General features: G+C 44.3%; 1 protein-coding gene across 1 annotated transcript in view; it reads right to left on the bottom strand.

The window, feature by feature from the left end:
- Nucleotides 1-4,480: 4,480 nt before the first annotated feature.
- CRABP2 (cellular retinoic acid binding protein 2) overlaps nucleotides 4,481-27,750 on the bottom strand; it is a 56,457-nt gene continuing 33,187 nt past the window's right edge. The window contains exons 2-4 of the mRNA XM_085639551.1: nucleotides 20,236-20,414; nucleotides 10,377-10,493; nucleotides 4,481-9,004 (exon numbers count right to left, since the gene is read on the bottom strand). Coding sequence (XP_085495677.1) covers nucleotides 8,954-9,004; nucleotides 10,377-10,493; nucleotides 20,236-20,414 — 347 coding nt within the window. The 3' untranslated portion in view covers nucleotides 4,481-8,953. The remainder of the gene's footprint in view (nucleotides 9,005-10,376; nucleotides 10,494-20,235; nucleotides 20,415-27,750) is intronic.

The following is a 27,750-nucleotide window of genomic DNA, read 5'->3' as shown; positions in this document are numbered from 1 at the left end:
TGAGATTTTTGCATACGTTTCTGTCCCATAGTTTCAAACATGACATGTCAGAGTCAAGGTTTTGAATATTTTGCTAAAGCTCCACATTGTTTGGCTTCTGTTAATTGCTTTTCTGATATGATATCACCACAACAATAGCGTGTAACACTATACCAAACAACGATACATACAACACAGTTCACACCAGGCCACAATGTAGAACACAGTACTATCATTTGTACCATGGTCAAACTCCGCACCGACACCGAGGGTCTCAATGACGAGATACCCTGGGGTCTGTTCTATTGAATTTTCCGCCAGTATCAACATAGTCACCACTGGGTTAGGTCTGGTATCAAGACAAGTTGAAGAATGCAACACCTCTCGTGGGGTATATGCCCCTACACCAATACACCATAGAGGTGTTCCCCATTGATTTCTAAAAACATGAGACACAGCAAGATCCCCATCAAAACACACATGCAATGTGCCTGAAGTAGGGTCACATAATGAGCAAAACTATCCTTTTTGGCAAAATAGGATGCAGGGTTCACCCGTTAATAACAGATGCCTTTATTTCCTACATCACAAGAGGATCGGTTTTAAGTAACTACGTAGAGAAGAAGACACACTGCGCTTATGCTGCGCAAATACATACCAAACTAGAGGCTTCCACAGTAAAAAAACGAGTCCTTACAATACAAGTTTCCATGGCCATACATTATCACCTTTAAATAATTAAGTTAATTTATTATTAAATCATGCTGTAAGACCAAAGTTTAACACCAACATGCTACTATGAAAGTATTGAAGACGGGGATACTGCAGAGCCCACCCGCATATCCTACAAGCATGGCCGCCACCCTTTCCCAACAGCGACGGACATTTTTAATGCCCCGCGCGGTCTAGTCTCTCAAGACCATTACGCGGCAAACACGGAAGCCTTATAACCAGCTCCTTGCCGGAGACACGCTAAGATGCGGTCCGGCGGGGAGAGGTCTAGGTGCCCAGACGCGGCGTCCCCAACATTGAAGTAAGTGAAATTTGCCTCCACAGGTATCGCTAGGAAGGTTGTGAGTTCGACGTATCTTTAACACAACGAGAGCTCATTGTACTTCCGTTAACTGCATACGCTAACCTCTCCTACCTTCTCATTCTGGCAGGATTGTTTCATAGGGAGATACCCCCCCCCCGAGACCATGGAGCGCAACCTCGCACATAACAAAGTAAAGATTTGAAAATACGCAAAAACCTGTTTGTGTGGAGTGTGTGTTGTTTGTGTGTCACCACTTGAGTTGTGTATAACTATCTATACACATATGTAAATAATCCACGCTGTGCGTTTGACCGCCATATTTTAACCTATTTAGGCACAACCACGCTCGCCTTGGAAGCCTGCACGCACCATTATGGAGCAAATCACCCATATGGAGCACTGCAGCATGGAAGAATATAATGTGTTACCCCCACTCGAGTGAGGGGGTTTTGCTTTCTAATGCATTCTCTCCATTTTTACCATTACAGATATACAACGTCACTTAGGGAACATATGTATTAGTTACGCATGCTTTATTAGTAGCAGCGTTCACTTTATTTTCTTTATTTTTTCACTATCTCTATTTTTTCCTATTAGGGTTTATTAGGAGTGGCAAACACAGGGCTGGTCCCTGTGTGGTCCTTATGAAGAGCTAGGGGAAGCTCGAAACATGTTGATCATACACTGAATTCCTACTCATCACAGTCAGGTTTCCCAGTGCAACCCCCCTTTTAGACATACCAACCTAGGAGCAAGAATAAAAGTTGTTTAGGCCCACTAGCAAGGTATTTTTAATCACTTTCTAACCACTCCACCACACACTGCACCACACATAGTCTTCCACTAAAAGTGCTCCTACGTAATTCCGCAAGTCGTAGCACACCCCAGTTCGTAGAGAACTGGGATGGCCCCAATGATGAAGCATGTCACTGTGGGGAAACCCTTGTGAGTGAGGGGACTCTAGAAAGAAACATTTTTTTCTCTCTTTCTGGTTTCATACCACTTAACTGCCCTTTTCAACACAAGTCCACGTGGTTTTCCGAGTTTGTTGCAATCCGAGTCTACGACACTTCCATCATTCGCTCCTCCCACCCTCATCTTTTGGCCCCTGTTTTAGGGCAGTGCCATTGCACCATAGATGGCGCCCTTGCCGACTCTGCCTCCTCCACCCCAACGATATAAAGGGTTAATGGAAAATAATGACGTTTCACTCGAGGTATGTGTGCTTATGATGCATGTGCACTCAATGGAATTTGTGGAATTAATTCTCTGTTTAGTTTATTTGAGATTTTTGCATACGTTTCTGTCCCATAGTTTCAAAAATGACATGTCAGAGTCAAGGTTTTGACGATTTTGCTAAAGCTCCACATTGTTTGGCTTCTGTTAATTGCTTTTCTGATATGATATCACCACAACAATAGCGTGTAACACTATACCAAACAACGATACACACAACACAGTTCACACCAGGCCACAATGTAGAACACAGTACTATCATTTGTACCATTAACCTTATTTCCCTATATCCCTCCACTATCCTTCTCAATTCAAATAACAGACTAACATGTCCACCACCCAAATTACTTTCATACTTCTCTATACTAATTCACCACTAATCCTTTATGGGTTCAGGAGTAGCATTCTACTCGCAGAAAAGGCGCTTCGACTCCTCGTCAGGGGTAGCAAGCGCTATATAAATGCAATTACAATACACTACAATTTCCTAACACAAATCTAGTAGATCAAACCATATCACATATATTTATGCCACCCCACATCACAACACCATTGCTCACCATATCACTCCATACCTCGTAAAACCTCTCTGTGCTAACTCACACTGCACCTTACACTACCCCTCTACCATCCTATAATCAAAAATCTGCATTCTGACTCTCCAAACACATCTCTACATGATACTGCACCTTACAAAATGTTCCCTCAAAATAATGCCACATCACCTATCATATACCTCACTGCATCAGAGTCCAAAGAGCACCACACCACATCTACCTTATCACCCGACCCAAACCACATTGCACAATTTCACAACACACCACAGCAAATAACAACTGTCGATATCCGTTCCACCCAAAATAAGATGATGAAGCCACAGACACCTAATGCCAACACTAGACATCTGTGAGAATATGATCTGATGAATAGAGGAACACACACTACATTCATAAAACAATCCAATTGGGCACCAAATATATTCCTCACATCTGCATACTTGCAAATAGTGAGATGTATATCTACTTAGACTTTGTGCTATGTTCCCATTACAAAAGTGACGCATATCTAGGCAAAAATCCTTTTAGTTTCATCTTACTTCGCATTGCAAAAAGGTTTTGCGCTGGAAATTTACTTGGAAATAACGCAAAGCAGCGCCTAGCGCTGCTTTCCGTTGCTTAGCTCCAAGGGGGCATTCCATGGGTAGTGCACGGGCATTCTGAAGTACCCAGCCATGGGTTTGATGCAAAACACTATTTACTATAAAGTGTAGACAGGGTTGTGCATTAACCCCTTGAGTGCCCCGCCCTTTCCACGCCCTGTGCCGGGCGTTTCATTAGCGGGCGGGGCTCATGACGAGATAGTGTCGTCATGGGCACAGCGCAACCGCGGCCCATGACGAGACCATCTCGTCATGGGCACTCAAGAGGTTAAAAAAACACCTTTTTGCATATGTGCAGCACATATCCGAAGAGGGAAAACATTTAAAGTTAGGCTAAGCTAGTATTTTCTACTGGGAAGGCCCCCTTTCAGCACAAAAGCTATGCTAGTCTCTCACAGACACTCTTGCACTATGGCACAAAGGTGTGTCCATGGCGCTTTGCAGCCTCATTGTGTACCGGTGCTAGGGAAAGAGGAGGAGATTTCTCTGTAGATATGGTGCTGTCCTGCTCTCCTTCCCATGCAATGCAGCACAGGAATTTTGGCTACCCCGCTACATTGCATAAGAATGGGAGAGGATGTAGCCTTACGGCTAGAGCGGTCGACCTCAAAGCTGGGGAACCGGGTTCGAGTCACAGCAGGGACGCTCAACATCCTTTGATTTTACCTAAAAAACATGAATGTGTCCATCTGTAACTAAACTGGTGCTCATGTAAAGCACTCCGATACCCGAAAATAGACCCCGGATTGTTAAGATGCCATTGGCGAGTTCTGTGGGACAGATCATATCAAGTAGAAAAGAGCCAAGGAAACACATAGGAATAAGATCAAAATAAGACCAACTACAAACCTCGATCTTCTAATATTCATGAGGCCTAATCCACCCAGAGTCAACCTTTTATGCAATATTCAATATTGTTTGGCATCATGAAGCTTGAATTAGCAGAAACTGGGTAATAAAATGCAAAACTGTTCCGGACAGGGAGCCCCAAAGTATGGCTTGCCTGAGGCCCCGCAAAATCCTTAAAATGACACAGGGTAAAAAAGAACAGAAAGGCAGGACGCATAGAGCAAGGTGTATATGACGTTTATTACAAGAAGAATGTTACAAAACAAGTGGTGTCTTTTCTATGCAATATCGGCGGTTGGGTATCACAAAACAGATCTTTTTCCCCTTTTTTTATTATAAAAAATATTAACAAATAAATACTCCAAGACGTACAAACTACAGGGAGAAAACAGAAAGGAAAGATCTATTGGGAAGTAGGAATGCAAGAACTACATGACAAGCTTGACAGCTTTTCTAAACAAATGTGAAAAAATATTGTATATAAAATATGCAATGCTACTGCCAGTCATGCCAGGTTTGGTGTGTTTTTCTTTCTCTTTTTTTCTCCAGTCAGGGAATCTGGTGAATCGCAGGGGAATGGGAGTGGAGTTTTAATACTTTAGAATGGCCATCTATTTTAAGCAAGCAGTTACAGCAAAGCAAGTATGGTTTGAGTTCCCTCCTGAGTGGAGTCCATTGTGTCAGAATGGGAGAGCCTTCTGCCTTCGTGGCCTGTGCGTCCTGAACATCTGGTAGCTTCGGAAATTTGTACATGTCTACACAACATCTGGTAGAGGTTACGAAATGTAGGCTAAGGCTGCATGCAAAGTTACAAATTAATTTTGCTTTAAACATATGTTTAAAAGGACCATTGCTCAATTTTCATCTAAATATGAAGAGTTTCACACTTGACCATACAGAACAAGAACCCAAGCCACAGTTTCCAATGGGAATCTCATTGTGGGCTCCGGTCTGTACATTGAAGCGCTGCATCGCCAGCTTTGAGAGCTCCCTGACATGGGGGCTCCCTTGCACCCTGGACAGGGAGACAAAGCTTCCAATTTACAGTTCTGTGGAACAGCAATGCTCAGATTTAGGAGGAAGTGCTATCTATATGAGGAATCCAGCAGTGGAAGAACCTTCCATCATATACTCACGATCCAGGAAATTCTGTCAAAGAATTCTCCTCTGTATTTTGCGTTTTTAAAGACTTTCCGCTACCACCACACTGAACTAGACCCTCAAGTCAGATTTCATAACTGTATAATTACCATGGTAACGCAGGGAGAGAGGAAACCAAAACACTGACACTTGCCTGTTTTCCAGCACACAGTTGCGCATGCTTGTTGTGTCATTGTGGTCTGGTGGCGTAGTCGATGAATGCGTCCATGTCAGGGATCTGGGTTTGCCCTCATGATCACAGGTTCTATTTCTGATGGCTTAAGTGAGCTTCGCATCCTTTTGAGGGCAATATGCTTTTATATAGCGCTTTTGGGTAACAATAAACACCAATTGTCAGTCAATAGTGCCAAGGCACCTCAGGGGCAAAGTACAGCTCTAGAAGTAGACTGTTTTTATGTAGGCCCCTCCTTAAATTAAGAGTCCAAAACAAAGAAATAACATCTGAAGCAGCTACCGGGTGTGCTGTGCACATATTACACATAGGCGCACGCTGGGGAATAATGCACAGACTCTACTCTTTCCTGTTTTGACTGAATTCTTTTTTAATTTTCCTTTGTTTTGAGGTTGCTAGTGGTAATGGACTGATGAACACCCTGGGTCCAAACCAGGAGCAGGCACAATGTACACAAGGCTTATAATTGATGATAGTGCAAATATTGGTGAAAATAGTGTCTGCACCACCTCATAAGTGTCAAAATAAGTGTTAACCAAACACAGTCCACGAGGGTTGGGTCTATGCCAAATTTTTAGAATATCCATAAGAAAAAAGTATAAACCATCAATCTAAATTGTAATTATGTACACATTTAGTGGTTATCCCGAAAATGTTGCATTACTTAGCCATCATGGATTAGCACTGGCCACCCCAGAATGCAGTTGAAACAATCACTTTTTGCCATTACAAATTTCTAGAATAGAGGGCGTTGCTACCAATTTTCATTGTTCGAACTGCGTCTGCATCAGTAGTTTTCTAAAGACGTGTGCAGTATTGCTGCACAGAAGCAACTTTCAATGATCTTTCCTGATGCCAATGTTGTGTGTGGCGCTATGTCTGGATTTATGAGCCAGTAGGAATTTGGTGGGCACCCACAACAAAAACAGAAAAACACGGATTGTGTCACAATATTATGCGATCCAAGGTGTGCGGCAAGTTAAAAATTATCTTGGATAAAGCCTGTCCGTGATTGGAATCAAAAGATGACATTTGTGGTTTAAATGAGGCAATGAAGGCTGCTATCCTTCTTCCAAGGTGTACTTAAACAGCACAGCAATATAATTATTGCAATTATACGCTACAGGCTGAACGTCATTGTTCATACAGCATCTGCAATAACACAGGGACCTGATGGAACAAGGAAGTCCAGCAACGACTTCCCTTTCAGTGGGAACGACCCAAAGCCCATTGTTTCAAGCACAGGTTCATCCAGAGAGTTAACAGATCTGTATTCTTGTCTACGGGTGCTCATTGTATCAACCTTGAGATGGTAAAAAGGGTGAGTGGGTGCACCAGGGTCCAAGACACATCACTGCAGTGGATGCATCAGTCCACTGAACCACCAACCCTCCTCCTTCTATTCAGTGAAATGAGATGGATACCGCTTTCAAAAACTGTAGAATTAACTTTTGAATTAGCAGATTAAGATTGACTCGATAATCTGACAAAATTTACTAAGTGAATAGAAGTGGTCAGTCTAAGGCAGTGGGGGAAATAACTTCCTGCTCAATGACTGAGTAACTGTTAATCACTCAGTGATAGGAAACTGCTCTCTAATTTCAAGGTTTAAGCATTCTGAGCATCAGCAATGAAAGTGATAAGCATGAATGGGCGTACACAATTTCAGTCTGTTATTTAGGAGGAACCCTGAAAAAAGGAGGTTTTGAGAAAATTTCCATTATTGGTGGGTTTTTTTTTTTAATGCAAATTATTTTGCCCTATGTAAATGTACATCAGTAGGCAGACCACTTACAGAAACGTGTCAGTGACTGAAATTTTTTGTTTTATGAATTCATGGATTTGCCTCCTTAGACTTAACAACATTATTGTTGCCCTTCTGATCCTCTATTATAAAAAAGGCATGTGACCATGATGGTGGACCTTTGAATACAATTGACAACTTGCGAGTGAGAATGTCACTTTGTCACACAAGACAGCTTTTCCAATAAAGGAGGACATCTGTGAAAAGCCCAGAAACAACAATGTAAGTTTTGAATCAAACATGGGCGTCAAATGGTTTCTTCTTTACTTATGCAGTTTTATTAGAAGATGGACTAAAGTGTTATGAACTGTCACAGCACAGCTGTTTTAACAAAACTGACCCCGAAACATGTAGAAAGCGCAGTGCTGAAGCCTTGGCGTATACGACAGGCCTGAGTGCCGCTTTATGTTTTAGAGATCCCTGGGCTTGCTTTGTAGTACTCCTAACTAATTGCACACAGTGGTATAAATACTTATTTTGTTCGCACCTGTTGAACGCACAATGTCTTTGTTCACGGAGTGCAGTGAGGAGTACAGTCAATAGGCGGGGGGGTACCATGAAATAATCTTAGTGCAGTGTAAGCTTAATGAAGGTTACTGGATTGCCAATATTGGAAAGCAATATCCCCTCTCCATTAATTAACACACTGAAGTCCCCACACACCTTATTGGCCAGTAAATGCAGACACTATGCTACGAAGGATGCATATGTTTTCCCACACACATCACCTCTTGGACTGAGTGACAAGGGTACATCTTGCAGCCAGGTTAGAACTTTACACTGTGTGGATGAAAGTGCATTGAGAAATGTATGGAAATGATTCCATTGTCCAAAGAGGTGGTGTTTTGATCATGATACCAACCAGCATTTAGCAAATCAGGTCTATTCTCTTAAAATCAATGAGGGAGTCCCGAATAATACTGAGTCAGACTCAGCCTTGCGTTATGTTATGTTATATTGATTTGTATAGCGCACTAATCACCCAAGAGGATATCCAGGTGCCTTCTTAAGGTAGGTTTAACAGCAAAAGGACTAATTGGCCACTGACATGTGTGGCTGGTTGGGGTTTGTGATGGATAAAAAGTTCTACCAGAAGAATTCTCAGATGTTTAGATCTCACATGCACACATTTGGACTGGCTTAATGTGAAAGCTGGAGATTTCCGACAAGCCAGGTCATGAGGACTATGGGAGCATCAGTCACGTTAGGCAAAGCCACGCACAAATATCCTATTATTTCCTATATGCTGGATGGCCTCTTCAAAGGCCCGAAGATAAGATCATTGAGGCGGAGGTGAAGTGGGCAAGTAAGCAGTATTACATATATCCACTGCGGTGACCCCTAGTGGCACCGTGAGTGGGCACATCTCCGGAAAAGGATGTTCAGAGTTCCACGGGTCAAGCTGGGTCGAGCGGACATATCTTGCAAGCGATAGGCGGGATTCTGTCTGCTTTTTTGGCGATAGTGGTGTCTTGATGTTTGTGGGCGCACTACGACTGGCAGGACTGAGGTGAGAGCTGGAGGGTATGCTGGCTTTCTGTGAGTTTTCTTGCATCATCACTCTCGCACATAGATCCTTGTGCAAACAACATTGTCCGCTGTCATCGTCTGGAAAGAGAAGAAAATTACAGAAGTAATACCAATAATCATATTACCTTGATTTTAATATAGTATTCACTACTGGTTTTGTAGCTTGCAGGGTCTGTATGTTACAGTTGTAACTTGAAGGGTTCAGGAAGTGGAACAAGGGATGGGGGGGTCACGTAAAGGGGGCAGAGGATGGGGACAAAGTAGGGAGAAGGGCAGGAGTGGACAAGGATCACAGGATGGGGAATACGAGGGGACAAACGTGTGGGGAAAGAATGTAGGACAGGGAAGAAAATAGACCAAGGAAAAAGAGGGGACAAGTGGAACAGGTTAGGAGAGGGCAGGGCACACGGAAGTAGGAGAAAGAGAACAAAGAAGAAGAGCAAGTAGGGAAGTACCAGTGACCAGGGGGAGAGAGTGGAGAACATGGAAAGGGGATGAGAGGCAGGGAAATGAGCGGGGCTTGGAGCTTAAGTTTGAAGAGTAGAAGCAGAGGAGAGAGTGACAGAGGAGTGCCCGAGGATGGTGTTGGCTGGGGGGGGCAAGGAGGATGCGTCACTAGGGGATATGGGAGACCTCTAGAATAAGGGTGTAAAAAGAGGCGGAGACCTCATGCAGGGTCAACTGCTAGATGATTTGGATTCTAATATGGTTCATTGTTTGTTCGTGGTCGGTAGAGGACAGGGAGATGCTAAGAGAAAAAGAAATGGGGAGACAGCCCATCACACATCTCTCTCGCGTCTGTCTTTCACGGTGATCAATAATGACCCCTCCGTCCAGAACAAGTCATGTACCACTCCTTTTGTACTGGTTGGGGGAGTGGGGGAGACTCGGTTTCCTGATTTAACATTCTTTTTAGAGAGCTCCTACAAGGTGGGTACATATTAAAACATATTTGACTAATAAAAGCAGTGGAACGTTGTAAATGTACCCAATACGAGCCAACACCGATTGAAGGGATTTAGGATTATAGTGACAACATGTAAAGAAATGATAACAACCGAATGCAGGCTCTAAAGAAATGGAGGAAATTTATGACATGGTGGTGCCTCTGAAGTCCGGGAGGAGGAATGGCGTCACTCACATGCCAGGCACTACAGCGCCTTCTGGAAAATTGATCATTTTCCCTTTGAGCGATTGGCAGGGCTGCCGCAGTGTCAGCCAATCACGTTAGGCTAACCTGACAGTCAGTACCATGTCTGGCGTGCCTGTCACGTGACTGGCTCTGCCTCTTGCGTACTATAGAGCCCATTTTGAGGGATCGGACTGTCACAGAAGATGGCGTTTCGGTGCAGCCCGAAGTAGGCCCATGTGCCCCGAGATTATAATAACAATAACCAATGGGACGAGGGGGCAGTCAAGAGTTCACACATTGTGTCGCGCTCTCTCCTACCAGGATCAGCTCTCCGTCGTTGGTCATCTCCCTGGACCAGGAGGTTTTGGGGCCCTCCCCCTTCAGCAGCCGCTGTTCACACACCATCTTGTTCTCGCTCTCCCATTTGGCCAAACTCTGAAAAAAACAGAACAAAACGTGAGCGAGGGAATAACAATGAACCGCAACATAAAAGGAGAGGCATTTAAATAACAAACGCCCCCTCCCCGGCAGGATATCCAACACCTCGCAAGAGGGACCATCCATCATGGCGTCATGGCGGGAGGCAGACGCCTCCTGAGGGGGGCCTTCCCTGGGGAACGATGCGCCGCCAATTTGTTCCAACTTCTAAACACTTGAGCTGTCACTTCCCAGCCTCATCTGTTACACGATAGGGCAGAGGAAGGGAGGGAGGGGGCGGGGGGCGTGGAGAGAGCGTGGAAAGGGCCGGTATCCTGGCCTAAGTAGAAAGGACATAACGCTTTTATTTCCGCAATATTATTACAAACATTGTCTGCAGCGAAGCACAACTGCGTGCAGTCCCCCATACCTTATAGAGCACCGACATAGTTTCAAAACTGGCCCTATTTGTAGGATCTTGGACACTTTTTAGATATCCGATTCGTTAATAAGGGGCACTATTATTTTGGCGTCTGGGCCTATTTTCTGCCGCATTTCGACCCTGGCAACACACAAGAAACACCCAGCAGGGCTAACAGGGAAGTCCGAAAAACCAGTAGATAAATGCAGTACTGATAAATTCATTTCAGTTGTACACTGACTTCTTCCTGTCCTGATCAAAGCATGGAAACGAACACAAGGGAAATACTATTGTTCCAAGCCTATTCTGTATTGACAGGTGCAGGCTTTCTGAACTTACATTCCATTCTTTGTTCTTCTGTTTCTTCCTGTTTAATTTAGAATATTCTACCCTCGGTAGATGGAATATTCTAATAGAATTATGACCGTTCTGTCTCGGACTGGCAATCATAAAGTCTTGATCACTGGTTATAGGACCTCATTTGTGACAGCCTGTAATTCGGGGAAAGGGCCTTTAATCAGGGTACTAGCCTCAGCAGGTGTCTCTAATGCTATATCAGAACCTTAGAATGCTCAAAACTCCTTACGACATACTGAAGTGACTCAGAATCAATAAGGACTAATACAGACCTTCAGCTCCAACTTTCCAATATCTCTCTTTAATTTTCTCCCTCTTTAATTGACAATATTCAACCCTCAGTGGGTTGAATGTTCTAATAGCCTTATAGGTCTTCTGCATCAAGGTTGCTAAAGGCGATCTCCTCCATTATAGGGTCTCACCCGTGACTCGGGCCTATAACCCGGGGTCAGGGCTTTTAACAACCAGTATAGCCTTCAGCAGTAACCTATAATGCTATACAGTCACCCATGATCCTTTCCATTTACGTCATGTACTCTAGTTCTAGGTTACTCTTCTGAAGAAATGTTCTTGTTATTTGGGGCTATCTAGGTATTTGAATGTTTCTTTATAAAAATGATCAGACCCCTTGCCTTCTGACCCTATTATCTGTGGTTCAAACCACGAACCACCATCTTAGAGGGGGACCAAAACAACAAGATTGATGCCTGTTTTCTTTCCTCGTAGGTGCAAAGGGTGCCTGTTTTTCGGAGTTGTCTGGCTCCGTCACTCCTGGTGCCATCTTTAAAAGGGCTTGTCCCGTTTTTTAAAGATTGTAATCAGTTTGTAAGTTTGTTCGCCCCTTTTTTGTTGCCTTATTTTTAATTTTGCCAGTAGTCAGTAGACACATGGGGAGCCTGGGTCTATTGATAGAGGTTGCTGGACCTCAGTTATAACTTTTACTTTCCCCCTCACATATTTTCTGCTTGATCGCTTGCGCTGCCAGTGCGGGTCTTGCCCCCCCCCCCCGCCCCCCCATGAAACGCCTCTTTCATGACGGGCTTCTTAATGCAGCAAGCAGCGCATCCATGCCTGGGCTGCACCCAGCGCCAATACCCCTGGATGTTTTAACCCAGAGCAGTGCCGGTTTCTCAGCTATTGAATAGGCATTGCTAGCTCTCAGGCTTATCAGTAAGTCTGACGACTTCTCTCTATTGAGTTCCATATCCATTATAATCTTTGACTTCTTGCCAGACCTGTAGCAGCAGAATCATCAATCTTAGCCCTCTAACTAAGAAAAAGTCAGGAGAACCCATTCTGTGATAAGAGTAGCGAATTAGCATATGATAATTTAGGAATCAAGTGTGCGCTTATGAACGCCAGGTCCCCGTTTAAGCACCGTTTTGAATTTGCTGAGTTTCTGATGGGACACCAAACGGATTTGGTATTCGTCACAGAAACTTGGGCTGATGATAACTCGGGCCCTGAACGTATTGTGGCGGTCTCCAGTGGATACGCCATCTTTCTTTAGACAGACCTAATACAGGGGGTGGAGGGGTGGCACTAATCACGCATTGGGGAGGGTATTTGCTGGAAGGGATATTTACTAACAATCCCAACATTGTAAACCCTCACTCCCTCCAATTGACCTGGTAGGTTCACCATGTGGTGAACTGGTAGATACAACTACAAGAGAGGCTTCCCGCAGTGTTATGTAATAAGAAATCTCTAGGTCGAGCTTGGCACAAAATACAAGCTACTGAATTAAATTCCCTACTTATAAATCCCCTGCCCAAATTAGAAGATAACTTAGATCATGTGGCAGAGGACTATTCCGATTGAATTAGCTCCGCACTCAACAACACTGCCCCCACCAAACTAAGAACTAATAATATAAAAAAGGTATCTCAACGTGGTTTGATGAAACACTCAGGGCCGCTAAACTGGGATGTAGGAGACAAGAGCACACATGGCATAGGGGATATAAGGAGGAAGAGTGAGAAAAATATGAACTCTGCTTGGCAGAATATAAAAAGCTTTCAAATCAGGATATTACACAGAGCAAAGAAAACTGGCAAGTGATTCTAATAAAACTCAATTTCAAACAATAAAGAAGCTTACCCTCCCTACAGCAAGCTACTCAGCAGTACATAATCAAGATTTCAGTGACTCTTTAGCTAATTTATTTCAGGAGAAAGTAATGACCATCTTTAACAAAATTACTGCTAGCTGCCCCAGCATTCATTACAATAACCAACCCTTAGAAATGGGCTCCAAAAATACCAGTTGCAGGCAATTTGAGGACCCTTCAGTAGAGAGATTTGCAAAGGTCATTCCCAGTATTAAATCTGGATATCCTCAGGATCCCTGTCCCCCCTAAGACAGGGGTCTTCAAACTGGGGAGGGGGGCCCTAGGGGGGCCTTAACTGCTCCCAGGGGGTCGCATGCTCTGGTGAAAAGAAGCATCATGCTGATAGCAGAGCTTTGTTTCAAGCTGAAAACAAATGATCAGCAGTCAGAAACTTTGTAATGGGCCATTTTTAAAAGGTTTAACATAACTCTAATGTTTAAATAAGTCTAGACATACTTTAAACATTGCAAATTGAATAGAATAATTGTGAAAAATTCTGAGGAGGGGCCCTATTATTTATTTTTCATGCTGGTGGGGCGCTGCATTAAAAAGTTTGACGCCCTCTGCTCTTTCATAGTGCATTTAGCACCCGAGGCAGTAGCATCATATCTGATTAAAATGTATACCGCTATGTTCGAGATAGGAGAGTTTTTCCTACCCCCTGGAAGCTAGCATCAGTTCTCCCATTACTAACAAAAATCCAATCTTAACGTTATGGATTTAATTACCATCTTATATCATGGGTTCCGTATCCAGCCAAACTGGCAGAGAAGGTAATGAACATGCGACTTGCCCCCTACATAGGTACAAATCATCTCCTTGATGATGCTCAGTTGGCTTAAAGCAGGGCAACAGCACGGAATTTACGCTTATAGTGGCCACTGAGGAAATTCGAGTGACCCTGGATGGGTGTGTAAATGCAGCCCTCATATTGCTGCATCTGTCAGTGGCCTTTGATACGGTCAACCATGAGCTTTTGGTTGACCGTACGAGAGAACTCAGGATAGAGGGCCCTGCGCTGGCCCTATTGCAGTCAGTTCTTTCTGGGTGGTGATAAGCGGTGTCCCCGGAGGAGTGCACCTCAGAATCTTAATCTCTGCCTTGTGGTGTCCCGCAGGAATCATCCTGAGCCCCACAATGTTCAATCTATACGTGTTCAATCTATACGTAACACCTCTGGCCACGTTCATAAAACCATTCGGTCTGTCATTAGCATCATATGCTGATGAGACCCAAATAGTAGTTTACCTTCCCAAAAATGATGTTCCTTCCAGCGGTGTATTTAGAACTGCATGAGTGCGGTAAGCAATGGATGGACTCTAATCTCTTAAAGTTAAATTAATCAAAGACAGAGGTTATTCTGTGTCGAAACAGCCTTTCTTTTTGGTCCCCAACCCGGTGGTCGCCTGAGTTAGGATCACTCCCTACACCTGTCAACAAGTTAAAAATCTGGTGGTGTTACTTGACAGTGAATTAAAATATAAAGATCAAGTAAGTAAGGTCACCTCATCCTCCTTTCGTGCTCTCAGAGTGATTAAGAAGATTGAAAAATTCTTACTGTTTGATCTCCTAATACAGTAGTGACTGCACTTGTGCTAGCAAGACTTGAGTACTGTAGTAGTCTTTACCTAGACCTGTCCAAGCGTTCATTAAAAAAATTGTGAACCCTCCTGAATGCTGCCGCTCGCTTCCTCTTGAAAATTCCAAAATTCAAATCAGCGAAAGAAGCCATCAGCACACTTCACTGGCTCCCAGTCAGGGAGTGCATTATTTTCAAGGCCTTGTGTATGGCCTATGGGACCCTTAATGGGCAGGGCCCCCCCATGTAAAGAGGTGGTACACCTCCGGTAGGACCTTGCGCTCCAGCTCTGCAAGGCTCTTGGTGGTGCCAGCTTTCACACGCTCTTCCAGGGGCGGCCGAAGTTTTTTTTGACCCACGGCCCTACATTGTAACCGTCTTCTCTATGGATTGAAAGTAACAGTATCAATCTCTGTCTTTAGGAAAACTCTTCAAACGTGGCTTTTTATCCAGTTAATAAAAATATAACTGAGTTCCACCGTCCGTTTGTTTCGCATAGTGTCAAGATGCCTACGGGCAATCCTTGCGCTCAATAAGACCACTCATTCACTCATTACTTAAGAGAGTCCCACAAAACAAAGGCTATTTGGAGGTTTCATCCTTCCAGTTCACACCTGAAGGTCCATCCAAACTGTACCTCACTCTCCTAACCATGTCAAAGGTTCCCTCAAGGTACTCTGTTGTTATTGGTTGCCTAACCCTGTTTGTTACATGGGACATTTGTATTATTTGTGGCCAATTAAGACAATGCAAAAAGCAATTACACCCTTCACTTTCTGCCCTGTGTGGAAATGCCAACTCTTGCCCAAGTTTGCACAAACTGCGCTCTGTGCTATGAGATAATATATGACGCTCATTGAAGTGTGTTGCCGCTATATTGTACACATGTCTGCACCCGAATATACACTACTGTACACAGCTGTCTCAAAATATTACTCAGGACCGTGTATGGCGATACCCTGATGGTGCATGAAATCGGTGTTGGTAAGACGCTGCAGCTGGCATTGTTCGGACGCCCATGAGACCTTGCCCACTCCTTACAAATCCATGCGCATCAATAAATAAATAAGCAAACAAATATAAATAAATTAACATAATTAAATGAATAAATAAATAAGCAGCCTGTCTTTACACTCTCCCGGATCTGGATCCCGGGGACTCCCTGATGCGTGTTTTGTCCTGGTCCAGGGAGTTTGAGAGTTCACTCTGATGCTACAACAGTGGGCTCTTTTGTTAAAGCTCTGAGGGTGACGTACCGTGCCGTGCAGCCATGGCACTCAGTATTAATAAGTGATGATGTGTGTGTTTCACCCGCTGTGTCCCTGGTTCCCAGTTCCACCCTCCTCACTGCAGCGGACGTTCATTGGCCCAGGGCTCCATTAGCCTCCACGGGTCATTTCTATTTTCACCACACGTGAACAGAGTGATTACTAGAGGGAAATGGATGAACCAGTAATGAAACCAGGAGACCTCTCTATTGGCCAGAGCCTCATAAAATCCCCTGGCGCTGGGAAAGGGCCTTTGCCTGACACCTCAGACTGACGAAAGTTTCGAGAACAAACCTGTCGTTGGTGCTACCAGTCCTCACAGGTGACTGAGGGGCATATCAGCAACGAGATAGAAAATTATCGCCGCTTTTGCGGCCGTTCGCGGCCGAAAAGCGGCGATAATTTTATTGCCTAATTAGCAAAGTCACGCTAACGCGTGAAACCTTGCTTTAGCGGGCGAAATCGTAACGCCCAGCTTTGCAACTCTAATGAGATGCAAAGTGGGCATTCCTGACCTAACATGACAGGAGAATTTCTCCTCTCATCAAGCCCCACGCTATGAAGCATAGCGGCAAGAAAAGTAGCGATAACCCCTGTTATCGCTACTTTCCTTACGCCTGCTTCAGGACTGACTGAGCCATGATATCCTATGGAGGGTGGATATCATGGCTAAGTTTGTGAGGCCCTATCAACAAGCTAACGCCACATTTCGTGAGATTATCACTGGGTTTCCAGCGATAATCTCACGTTAGGCAGTTAGCGCTAGGATTTTTATTGCTTTTGAGATAAGCGTTGCTAATAGCACGCTATCTCAGCGATAAAAATCCATGCAAGCCGGCGATAATTATCCTAGCGCTAAGTGCGCTTAGCAATAATTATCGCCAGTTGTTGTTGATATGCCCCTGAGTGACTCCTTGGGAAGAGTGAGTGGCTCGCTGCTTGACATGCCCCCGAATCTGAAGCTTACATGGTCAGCCTTCAGTGGGTCAGCACCTGATCACACGTGATTGACTGATCGGGAAGAGTCAGTCCAAATCAAACCCTGCTCGTCAGGCAGCTGGCCCGGACTGATTTTACCCCGGCGGTAATGGCCTGCCCTGGCATGTGACTGACTGCCCAACCCCGTCATCCACTAATTTGAAACACACCAACCTGTTGGTCGAAAGCTGCAAACGAGAGAGAGAGATACCTATGCTGGATCCAAAACTGCCCCTAAGCCCTTTTAAGAATGCTTCTGTTCTGAGGCACCAGATCTGGAATTCTTATTTTACACACAACATAATACATAGAAGTCTTTTGTTTCCTGGTTGTTATTTTTCAATTTGTTTTCAGCTTCTTTTGGATTTAAAAATATAACTAAAGCACTAACAGGTTTACTGATAGAAAGCGAATACTGATCTCGAGTGGGTTCAGTCCTAAAATCTTCTTTTAAATCTTTAACTAAGGGCAGATATTACAGGCAGTTTTGGAAAAAAAAAAGTAATTATGTATTCAAAGTAATGTACAGTTCTAAGAGGTATTATTTTTCCTTAGTGGCAAATATGTAAATTTCAACAAGGAAAGTGCCACTTCCTTGGAGTATCTTTCTGAACGACCCTGGAAGGATGTCCTTTTTCCTTGTTTACAACACCTGTTCTTCTGCATCCCATGTCCAGTGCAGCCATTCAGGCCCCTGCTCTGAACAGAGGTCAGTTTCAGGCCTCAGCATTGTTTAATCTTGGCAGAGGGGCTCTGACTCTACTACCCCTTTGGGGCAGTTTATGATGCAATGCCACCCCATAAACGCCACCAGGGCGAAGCAGCTGTTTCATTGCCAGGAGAGAAGATAAAGGCTACCTCATGGTAGCTTCAGTCAGATGACCCAGTATGTATTAATGTTGCTGTGCAAGTAAAATATTGTAAAATGTGTTATTTGATCTGCCCTTCAACTTTTCCGAAATCTAGGTAATTGAGGATAGAAATGAGCATTTACCCTACTTAGTTTTAAAATAAAAAGTGGTAGAGGCTACAGCGATAGCCAGATGAGGATTTCGAATATCTGAAGACAACAGCACTGGTATCATTATAGCACACACATTATCAAGAGATAGAGAAACTAACCCTTGTACAACATGTTTCTACCTGGAAAGCACAATGAGGAGAATGACACGGGAACTTTAGTGTGTTTAAAATTGATGTTCACATGGAGCGCAAAAAGATACATCTGATTGTCATCAGGTTGTGTCACAGTCCTTGGGGTTGATAAAGTCTGTAGTAGTGCCCGAAAACAACATGTGTGTGTACCCCATTTCACACAATCGGTTACACACAAGCTTCCCTCCACATTACAAAGTACGTCACTTACAGTGAAGTACCACCAAAAACTGTAAAAGACACACACATTATAAATATATATTGTTTTTTAATATATATATATATATATATATATATATATATATATATATATATAGATAGATAGATATATAGATAGATATGGATCTTCACCAATCCGAGTAATGGTATGGTCTATCTTGGCTATTTAACTCATTTTAGATCATTTGGAGGGCATGTTCAACATTACAGATTGATATAAGCTTCTGTAACTGTGAACTTTGGTGACTTTCTCTGGACCTCCTTCTGCCTTTTTTTATTTAAGGACAGGAGGCATGTTCAGTGGTCATCCATAAGGTCTGGATCCATACCAGATTTTCAGGGTAACCCCTGTCAATGTATACTAGCCCCCTTTAGATTGATACATTTATTTAGGAGTTTTATATAGTGCTGTGTGTCACCTCATGGATACTTCAGAGCACTGTACAGTTTGATTTAAATTTCAGGCTTACTTTTATATAAATGTATGCCTGTAGATAGCCTATTGATCTAACATGATTCCTGCCCTGTAGACCATTGTCTGAAACCACTAATGCAGTGCTTAATTTGAGCTGGTGGTTTCCGGTGCTTGGCACCAGCACTTAATTGTCAACACCAGCATTTATTACAGTCTGACACATGATGGCATTGTTTAGTTAATTCAGAGATGAGCAGAACAACAGTTGTTTATTTATTCAATATACATTTAAACAACTAAAACCTGCCGCCCAAGCCATACTTGTAGCTTTGTGGGCCTGAAATAGTCTGAATTGTCACACTTGTAGGAGTGTGAAAGTTGTGTTTTTAAAGGTACTGTAATTGGCAGCGCTGACAGGGCCAAGGGTGGTGCAACCTGCAGTAGCCTCCTGATGAGGGCCCTAGCACTTCTTATTTTACAAATGAAGCACAGCACTAATGTCAGGTACAGGAAGCACAGTTCAGAGGCACCCATCCGATGCTGGCTCTAGAGATCAATATGGCAGATCGTGCCGTCTTGGGTGGCATGATATCAGAATATCATTGTAACAATTTCACCTGATATAAACAATGTCCTAAAAATCGTTTACAAAAATGTAATCTCATTGAAATCAATAATAGAAAGTCTACACTCGCGGACAAAAGTTTAGATTTGATATTTATGACACATTATTTAAATCAGGACAATATTTCTCTATGCCATGTTCTGAAATATAACCACCTGGGCTAACCAATACACCAGAGGAAGAGGCTGGATGGAAGAGGTTCTAAGAACAGTACAAGTGGGTGCACATGCTGTCAGGTTTAAATGTAAGAATCCCCTTTACAGGACCCAGTAGTAAAAACAAAGAAAGGGTCCTGAGAGGTCAGGTGAAGAATCTGCATTTCTTAAGTTTTCTGTGGGACATCACTTTTAAGAACTATTATCACTAAGCTACTGACTCCCTTCCCTGATACAGTGTTTAATGTTGAGGCTTCTTAGCATGTGATGCTTTGTGAATTATATCTTCTCAATAAATTCATATTTTACATCACAAGAGACCATGTGACAAATGACTACTTTTCTAATGTAATCTATAGACTTTACTGGTATTTGCCCTAAACCACATATACTGCACAAATCATTGGTCAGTGAGAAAGAGGCCAAAGTAGGGCTGTGGCGGGGAGGTTGAGGCAGAGATTGATTATGAGTGGTTCACCTTGCAAGGTCGACCATCAACAGTTTGTTCTTCAAACTCCTCTCCAATTTTGAAGTTGATCTCTGTGGTACGGACTGTGGTGGAGGTTTTGATGTAGAAGGTTTCGCAATCCTGCTTGATCTCCACAGCTGGTTTAGATGCCGCAGCCACAGCAATCTTCCGCAGCATAACGTTGACGCCTGGAATTGATTAAATACATTAGGATTAGAATTAGGAATGGAGACATGAATGATAGAATTAGGAACAATTTTCATTTTAGGATTTCAATACTGTGTCTTCTGGTGGGTGGAGGGAGGGGAGAGAAATGCTGATGTTGAAGACCAAGCATACAATTAGCGGAACCCCACTTAGCCATGGAACTGCGTGTGACCACTCTCCAATTCCACTCTGTGGCTCTTCCATCTCAGTCACCTCTACCAGTCTTGGTCAACATGTTTCTTTTCAATTACAATCACTCCTCCTTGTTTCTGTCTGCCTGCACGTTGGAATACATATGTACATCCACACACATTAGCATACCGAGCTCAAATCATAAATATATATATATATTTTAAAAAACATAGGGACTGATTTAGAGTTTGGAGGACGGTTGAGTGCCTGTCTGAGCAGTGGGGTAAATCGCTCTGTTGCCCTGACATCAAGTCCCCCAAATCTAGAGATATCCCCCGGCCCTTGGACATTTCTTAACACTGGCAGGAACTGGTATCACTGGTGGCTCCTATCAGTGTTGTAAAGTTTAACAGACAGCTCTGTAAAACAGGACGGCCATCCATCAACCAACACATAGTTTTACTTTTTTCAAAATCAAACTCCTGGAGTGGGGAGTCATTTGTTAGGTCGAGCCTAATGCAGCGCGCATGAGCTACTCTAGGAAAACGACCTCTTGGAATCACTCTGGACTTGTCACACGCTTGTGTGTGTGGTTTTTTTCGGCTTTATTTCTATTGAGCTTTGCGTGCGTCTTTTCAAAAAGACAGGAAAAGACAGCACGCAATTGGGCAAAGGCGGGTGCATGTCCCACCTTTCCCAGTAAATGTATCCGCCCACGGCCTACGGCTTGCGGTTACGAGCAGGGTCGCCATCTGTTCAGGCTCAGGTTTCTAATTAACGCGTTTGCGGTCGTCGCGCGGCCGCCCTGGTTTGTTTGTCTATTGACGTGAGCTGTTGTATGTTTGTTTATACCTGCTCACATCCTCTTTCTTTGGTCTTAAAACTGTGTACGCTAAAAACATGTGTGCCTTCTTTCAGCTCAGCAGACATTATGCGTTCTCTTAGCTGCGTCTTGCTCTTTCCTCCATTTATTTAACTAACGGCAGACCGACGTAATGGTTTCAAAGTGCGTGGCTCGTATATATGTGACACTGATAGTCTGTGCTGCCTGCTGCTATGGGTTTATCGCTACATTGCCACTAACGCCAAGCCTACTTGGCTCCAGACATTCCTTCACCTTCCTTTCGGCTGAGTTAGAATTTTTTTTATTGATTTTAAAAGCAAAATCAAGAAGCATGTCGTATCTATGTCTAGTTATGAGAGGGCATGGCCTCCTAGTCCGATTCTAAGTACCCTGTGACCTTTAACCCAGACAGCAGATAGCAAGGACGCCAATCGCCCGTACGCAAGAAAAAGGCTGCTCTCCCGCCAGTTGGATAGTAAAGGATAGAAAGAATCAGGGTGCACTGCCACCTCACGCTCTGGGGGCAAAGCGCCACTGCAAACAGCAGCTGCACTGCTGACAGTAGCCTAGCGCCTTTACATCACGTGGTACGTCTGGATTGCCCTCAAATCAGAACCCTCTTTCTGCTTGCAATTTGATGTTAGTGTTACAGACTGTTGTATTCATCCTGGGCAACAGTAAACACAAATTTCAGCAGCATTTCAGCCCAACAAGTTATATCCTAGGTGATGGGGTGTCATGTCTTGTTCCCAACATTTGTACAGCAAACTGCTATCATTCTTACTCTCAGGGGATGTGTGCCAACATGAATGTGGGGCAGGCGCCGAGAGGAGTCAAGTTGCCCACTCATTGGCAATGTGTGGCTTAATGGCTAGAGCGGCCGATTTTTAAGCTGGGGGACCAGATTCGAGTCTGGCTGGAGACTCAAAACATCCAGTGATTCTGGACAAATAACTTAATCTCCCCGCGCCTAAAAATGAATGCATCCATCTGTAATGCAACTGGTACTCATATAAAGTGCTCTGATACCTTTGTGTCAAGTTCGGGCTTTATAAAACTGCTAAAAAAATGTCTGCAGTGCGCTGCACAGTCATAGTTGGCGCTGCATAGCTGCTGGTTGGAATATATTAGTTTAGCGCATTATCTGTAGTAATGTAGCGCAAAATCACTTGCTGTTTATTGCATTCTGCTCTGTTGCCCGGCCTAATGAGGCTGCCTCGTTGAGCTGCATTATTACCAATTACGCGGCTGCATGCGGTGTTGTGTGGGTGGCGACGCGGCATGTTTAATCGCCTTGCTCTAAATGGTTTGTGGGGGGCTGTGGATGTGCTGTTCAGGGTAAAAAGACAGAGGGCAATTGATGTTTAAACGTGAATAAATCTTTGCCATGCCGCCTGCGAGGGGGCCATGAGAATTGAATTGTTTATTAAAGTGCAGCCTTTTACTCCCAACACAGTGTGTATTGGTTTTGTTAAAGGTATGATCAGGGTCTGGGTGTTAAACTGGTACTAAGTAGGTGCAACATATGTCCAGACAGCGTTAACAAGTGTAAAAAAAAGACAGAAAAATGAACTAATCCTATCAGAAAATGTGCCTGATGATACCACATAATTTGCCATTTCTTGCCACTTAATTTAGTCAACCCTGCTGCATAATTTGACCGTACCCTGCTGCACAGTTCCAGGGGCCCTGAATATGATGGTTTGGCACACACCTAAATCAGGGGCTGAGCCGGGTGTGTTCCACTAGTGACTTGCCAGCTCAATAAGCAATGGAGGAAGCTCTTGACAGGTCCCTGGTGGGAGATTCTTCTAGAATACTTCACATGTTCCGGCTGGTGTACTTACAGTATGATGTGTTGCCACCATTTGCACATGCCTGCATTTTACCAGATGAGTGGAAGATATGTTTTTTTTACAGACATCTCCACTGGTCGAAGTACATAGACTGATAGTCTGCACTGACTTTGGCAGCCCAGTGTTACCACGGTACATTACAAAGCATGTTTCTGTCCATGACACACAGGGATCGCGTCCTTAAACATCATAGGGCGTAAAATTGTGTGGCCGGATTATTAACAGGATAATGTGCTGCATGGCTAAACACTTATAAGGTCCCGAAGGTGAAACCTATTGGCTATGCCAATGCTTGTTTATTTCTACTGTCCCTAACCCGCAGGTTTTCTCTGCGGTGAGCGACAGCAAATAAAAAAGCCATCCACTGCCCTCTCTAAACTGAGCGGTGGTCGAATGGCTGACCTCCGACGGCTCAATGGAGTACGGCTGTCGGGCTCAATGGAGTACGGCCGTCGGGCTCAATGGAGTACGGCAGTCGGAGAGGTATGTCAGCAATGGAGACAGAGTATTATATTTAGATTTCTCAGTCTTGTGCCCTTTCGGGATCCCTTCTGATGGGGCCACACAATGAATCGGTTTATTCTGCCACAGAATCACAAGTCATATCTTGTTTCCAGTGCCTTTTTAGCTGTGCCAACGCCTTTTCTAAGAAGGCACCAGCCAGGCGGGCCTGCCACCGTGTGCCGACTCTTCAGGGACTGCAGGTGAGAGCTGCTATGAACCTCAGCCTAGAATGGCCTCGTATGGATTACATTGTCATTTCAATATCTCGTTCCTCAGCTGATGGTACCTGATAAGGTAGCTTAGTGTGTTAAAGCACCTTCTGCTCACCTCACTCAGAACCACCTTTCCCAGCCCCCTAAAATCTCTTGCAGTCCTTGTATACCCTTATTCGTATTCCTTGCTACCCTTTTCTTACTATCCTCGTCCCTTTATCCTTGCCCTAGCTCAAGCCGTACACCCCCTTGGCCTGCTAATTCTTCCTTGTCAACACTCCTTTCCAACACCCTCCCCCACACACACACTCACCTGGAAAATACCTCCCACTTCGCTGCCTCATCATCCACATTCTATTAGATCCCTCCACATTGATAGAGACTTTTCCCCACTTTCCACTTAATATTGTGCTTAATTTGCACAAGAAAAAAAACCTAAGAAATAAAAAAGTAAGTGCGCTGGGGGACACTACCAGCGATGTCAAATGTCGAGGTTATTAAATACCAAGGCTGCCTTTACTTGATTCCGGCTCGTGACTCTTCCTTCCACCACTCGACACTTCTAGCCTTTTAATTCTACTCTTGCGGGTTATTTTTGACTCATGCTTTCTGCTTTTGTTGCGGCGGTTTTCGTTTCCTTGTTTTACGCCTTATTTTCCCTTTTGTTGCTTTTCTCGCTCTTGCTCTGGGTCAAAGTCCGATAATGAAAAATAACTTCCGGCCTCCAAAAATGTGAGACGGTGTGCACCGGAAGCCACCTGCACAAATTAAGCACTGCTTTTAACGCTGAAATGCTTTCTGTCAGAACATCCTAAGTCAGATGAGAGGCTGGTGCCTGGTTTCAGGACATTCCTGTACTGCCTATTGGGAAATCCGGCCCTGAGCCACCAGTCACCCCCACCCACCCCTGACTGCCAACAAGGCCTTGCTCCTCCCAATGATGGAAAAAGTGAGCCCTATAAACTATGGATAAGGGTTGGAAAACACGCATGCAGATACCGAAACAGGAAAATGCTTGTAAACACACATTTGTTCTTATCATTATTCAGTCACTCAGCAACCTTACATTATACATACCCAATGATAGTTGTAGCCATAACACTACCCGACAAGCATGAGGGTTACCATTAACATCATATGCAGCAGCAAAGAGTGTCTGCAAGCCACAGTCAATGAGTTATCGAGTGATTGGCTAGTAATCTACTTTTAAGCACCAGTGACTTTGGCTCGTTCCAATGGACATTACCAGTAAATGCAAGCATTAACAAAGGCAATCTGACATTGACAAAATGGTGCAATGGTTGTTTTTTGTATTATTATTGCAAGTATTTTAAGAAAAGTGAAAAATTAGAAAACATAAACGTCTGGGTCATGCTCTTCATCGGTCATGCTCCTTGTTGGGTCATGCTCCTTTTCGGATCATGCTCCTCCTTGTCGGATCATGCTCCTTTTCGGATCATGCTCCTCCTTGTCGGATCATGTTCCTCGTCGGACCATGCTCCTCCTTGTCGGATCATGCTCCTCCTTGGCGGATCATGCTCCTCCTTGGTGGATCATGCTCCTCCTCGTCGGATCATGCTCCTCATGGGTCATGCTCCTCCTCGTCGGGTCATGTTCCTTGTTGGGTCATGCTTCTCATGGGTCATGCTCCTCCTCGTCGGATCATGCTCCTCCTCGTCGGATAATGCTCCTCCTCATCGGGTCATGCTCCTCATCGGGTCATGCTCCTCGTCAGATCATACTACTCCTCGTCGGGTCATGCTCCTCCTCGTTGGGTGATGCTCCTCATGGGTCATGCTCCTTGTTGGGTCATGTTTCTCCTCGACGGGTCATACTCCTCATGGGTCATGCTCCTCGTCGGGTCATGCTCCTCAAGAGTCGTGCTCCTCGTCGGGTCATGATCCACATGGGTCATGCTCCTCATTGGCCATGCTCCTCGGTGGACCGGTGAGTGACCTGCTCGACCCAATGGGCCCCCATTAATGGAGATCTTGGAGGAGATCTTTTTGATTTAGTCCCCCTTAGATGGTTGGATAAGTAACTACAATTGCAGGATCCTCCTGAATGCACACTACGAATTCCCACAGATAAATGTCCCCTGTGCTGAGGCTAAAAACATCGCAGGACTTTCCAGGCCGCCATTATCCTTTGAAGTCTCTACACCCTGATCAACAGGTTTGTGCATAACCTTTGCCCTCAAATGGTTAATGACATTCGCCATAACCTATTAAGGAGATATAGCGGGCTCTAATTCTATACCTACCGTTGACTAAAACTAACTTTATGTATACATGGAGACTGTTCAAGAAGGGATCAAAATTGAATGTTTTTGTTTGAGACTGTTCTGGTCTGCCAATGGTCCAAATACAGGCCTGCCAGGTTTCCCAGGTCCAGTCTTGTCCAGTGCAGGTTTCATCTTTGAACTCGGGGACTTGCAGTCTTGTTTCTTCGTTTATAACACCAAAATTACAAGCCCCAGAGTCCAAAGAAAGAAATCTGTACCGGAGTAGCCAATCACCCCTGCACCTGAGAAACTAGGCAACTAGGCTAATAGGACGCGGAGCCCTGGCAACCTTCTATGTAATGAGAGCATCATTCAGGAAAACGCCAGGGCATTAGACCTAAATCGCACGGTTCTTGCTAGTGTATATATTTGTATGTACACATGGTTTTTTTAATCTATTTTATTACATGAGGTTATCCATATGGCTCTAATGACCCCTCCAAGCCAGGCCTAAAACACTATGCAGGCCATTGTGACTGAGTTTCCTTGTGAAAGAATTGTTTGGGGATGGATTATGGCTGTGAGCCAATAAGAAAGACTGACTTCTGTGTGACTCTCTGTGACAGGAGGAGCCTGGTGAAGATGCAGGCTGTTCATAGGGGGAGGTACCACAAACAGCCAATAGCATGAGGTGAGAGAGCAATACTCCTGTGAGCGGCTTCAATGCCCACTGGAGGTGTATTTTAAAAAACCTGCTACCAATAGCTCTTGCATTCAGCTGCACTGTCAAATTGAACTCACAATGGCATTTAGGTTTTTAGACAAAAAGATGGGTTTGGCGCCAGGCTAATAATCCATATCCTTGTTCGAAGGATGAAAGAGGCAGTTAGCCATTCTGCATAAAAATCACAATGGCGGGTTTATTGCCTCTACAGCAAACACGCCTGTTTAAGGAGTGCGCCCATTCACCTGGTTGTCAGTTATTGAATTATTATTGCATTCTAATTTATCCTGTCAAGAGGTAATGGAAAGGTTGTGTTTACCCTGAGGGCAGGACTGGCCACAGGAAAACATGGTCTTTTGTTAACGCTTTTGTGCCCTCTCTGGTGCGCACAAAAATGTTCTTTAATGCCAGGGCCGGACGCGGATTGGCCAGTGGCTAACGTCAGGAACCAGCCGGTAGGTGTGGCGAGCACTAGCCACAGGTGCTGACTCATGCAAGAGGCAGGCGTGGCGAGGGCTAACCACAAGCGCTCAAGGAGGAGATGTGACCTAACGGCCTGAGCTGCCAACTTTGACAGGGGTTCGAGTCCTGCCGTTGGCTGAATATCCTGGGATTCGGACCAAATCACTGGATCCCCTCTGCTCGACCCCCTCCCCCCCCCCCCGCCAAAAAAAGTTATCAAACCTTGTGTAATGTAGTCTAGTGCTCATGTAAAATGCCCTTGGGCTGTGTTCACGCTATATAAACACTACAGCAACAAACTGAACAGCTTAGGTATTTTGGGCTTATTTGTTATTAACCTTGGATCTTTTTGGACCATC

Source organism: Triturus cristatus, chromosome 12 (assembly GCF_964204655.1).
Source record: "Triturus cristatus chromosome 12, aTriCri1.1, whole genome shotgun sequence".
Classification (NCBI taxonomy): domain Eukaryota; kingdom Metazoa; phylum Chordata; class Amphibia; order Caudata; family Salamandridae; genus Triturus; species Triturus cristatus.
Note: the sequence above shows the minus strand (reverse complement) of the source record. Positions and strands in the feature narration are given on the sequence as shown.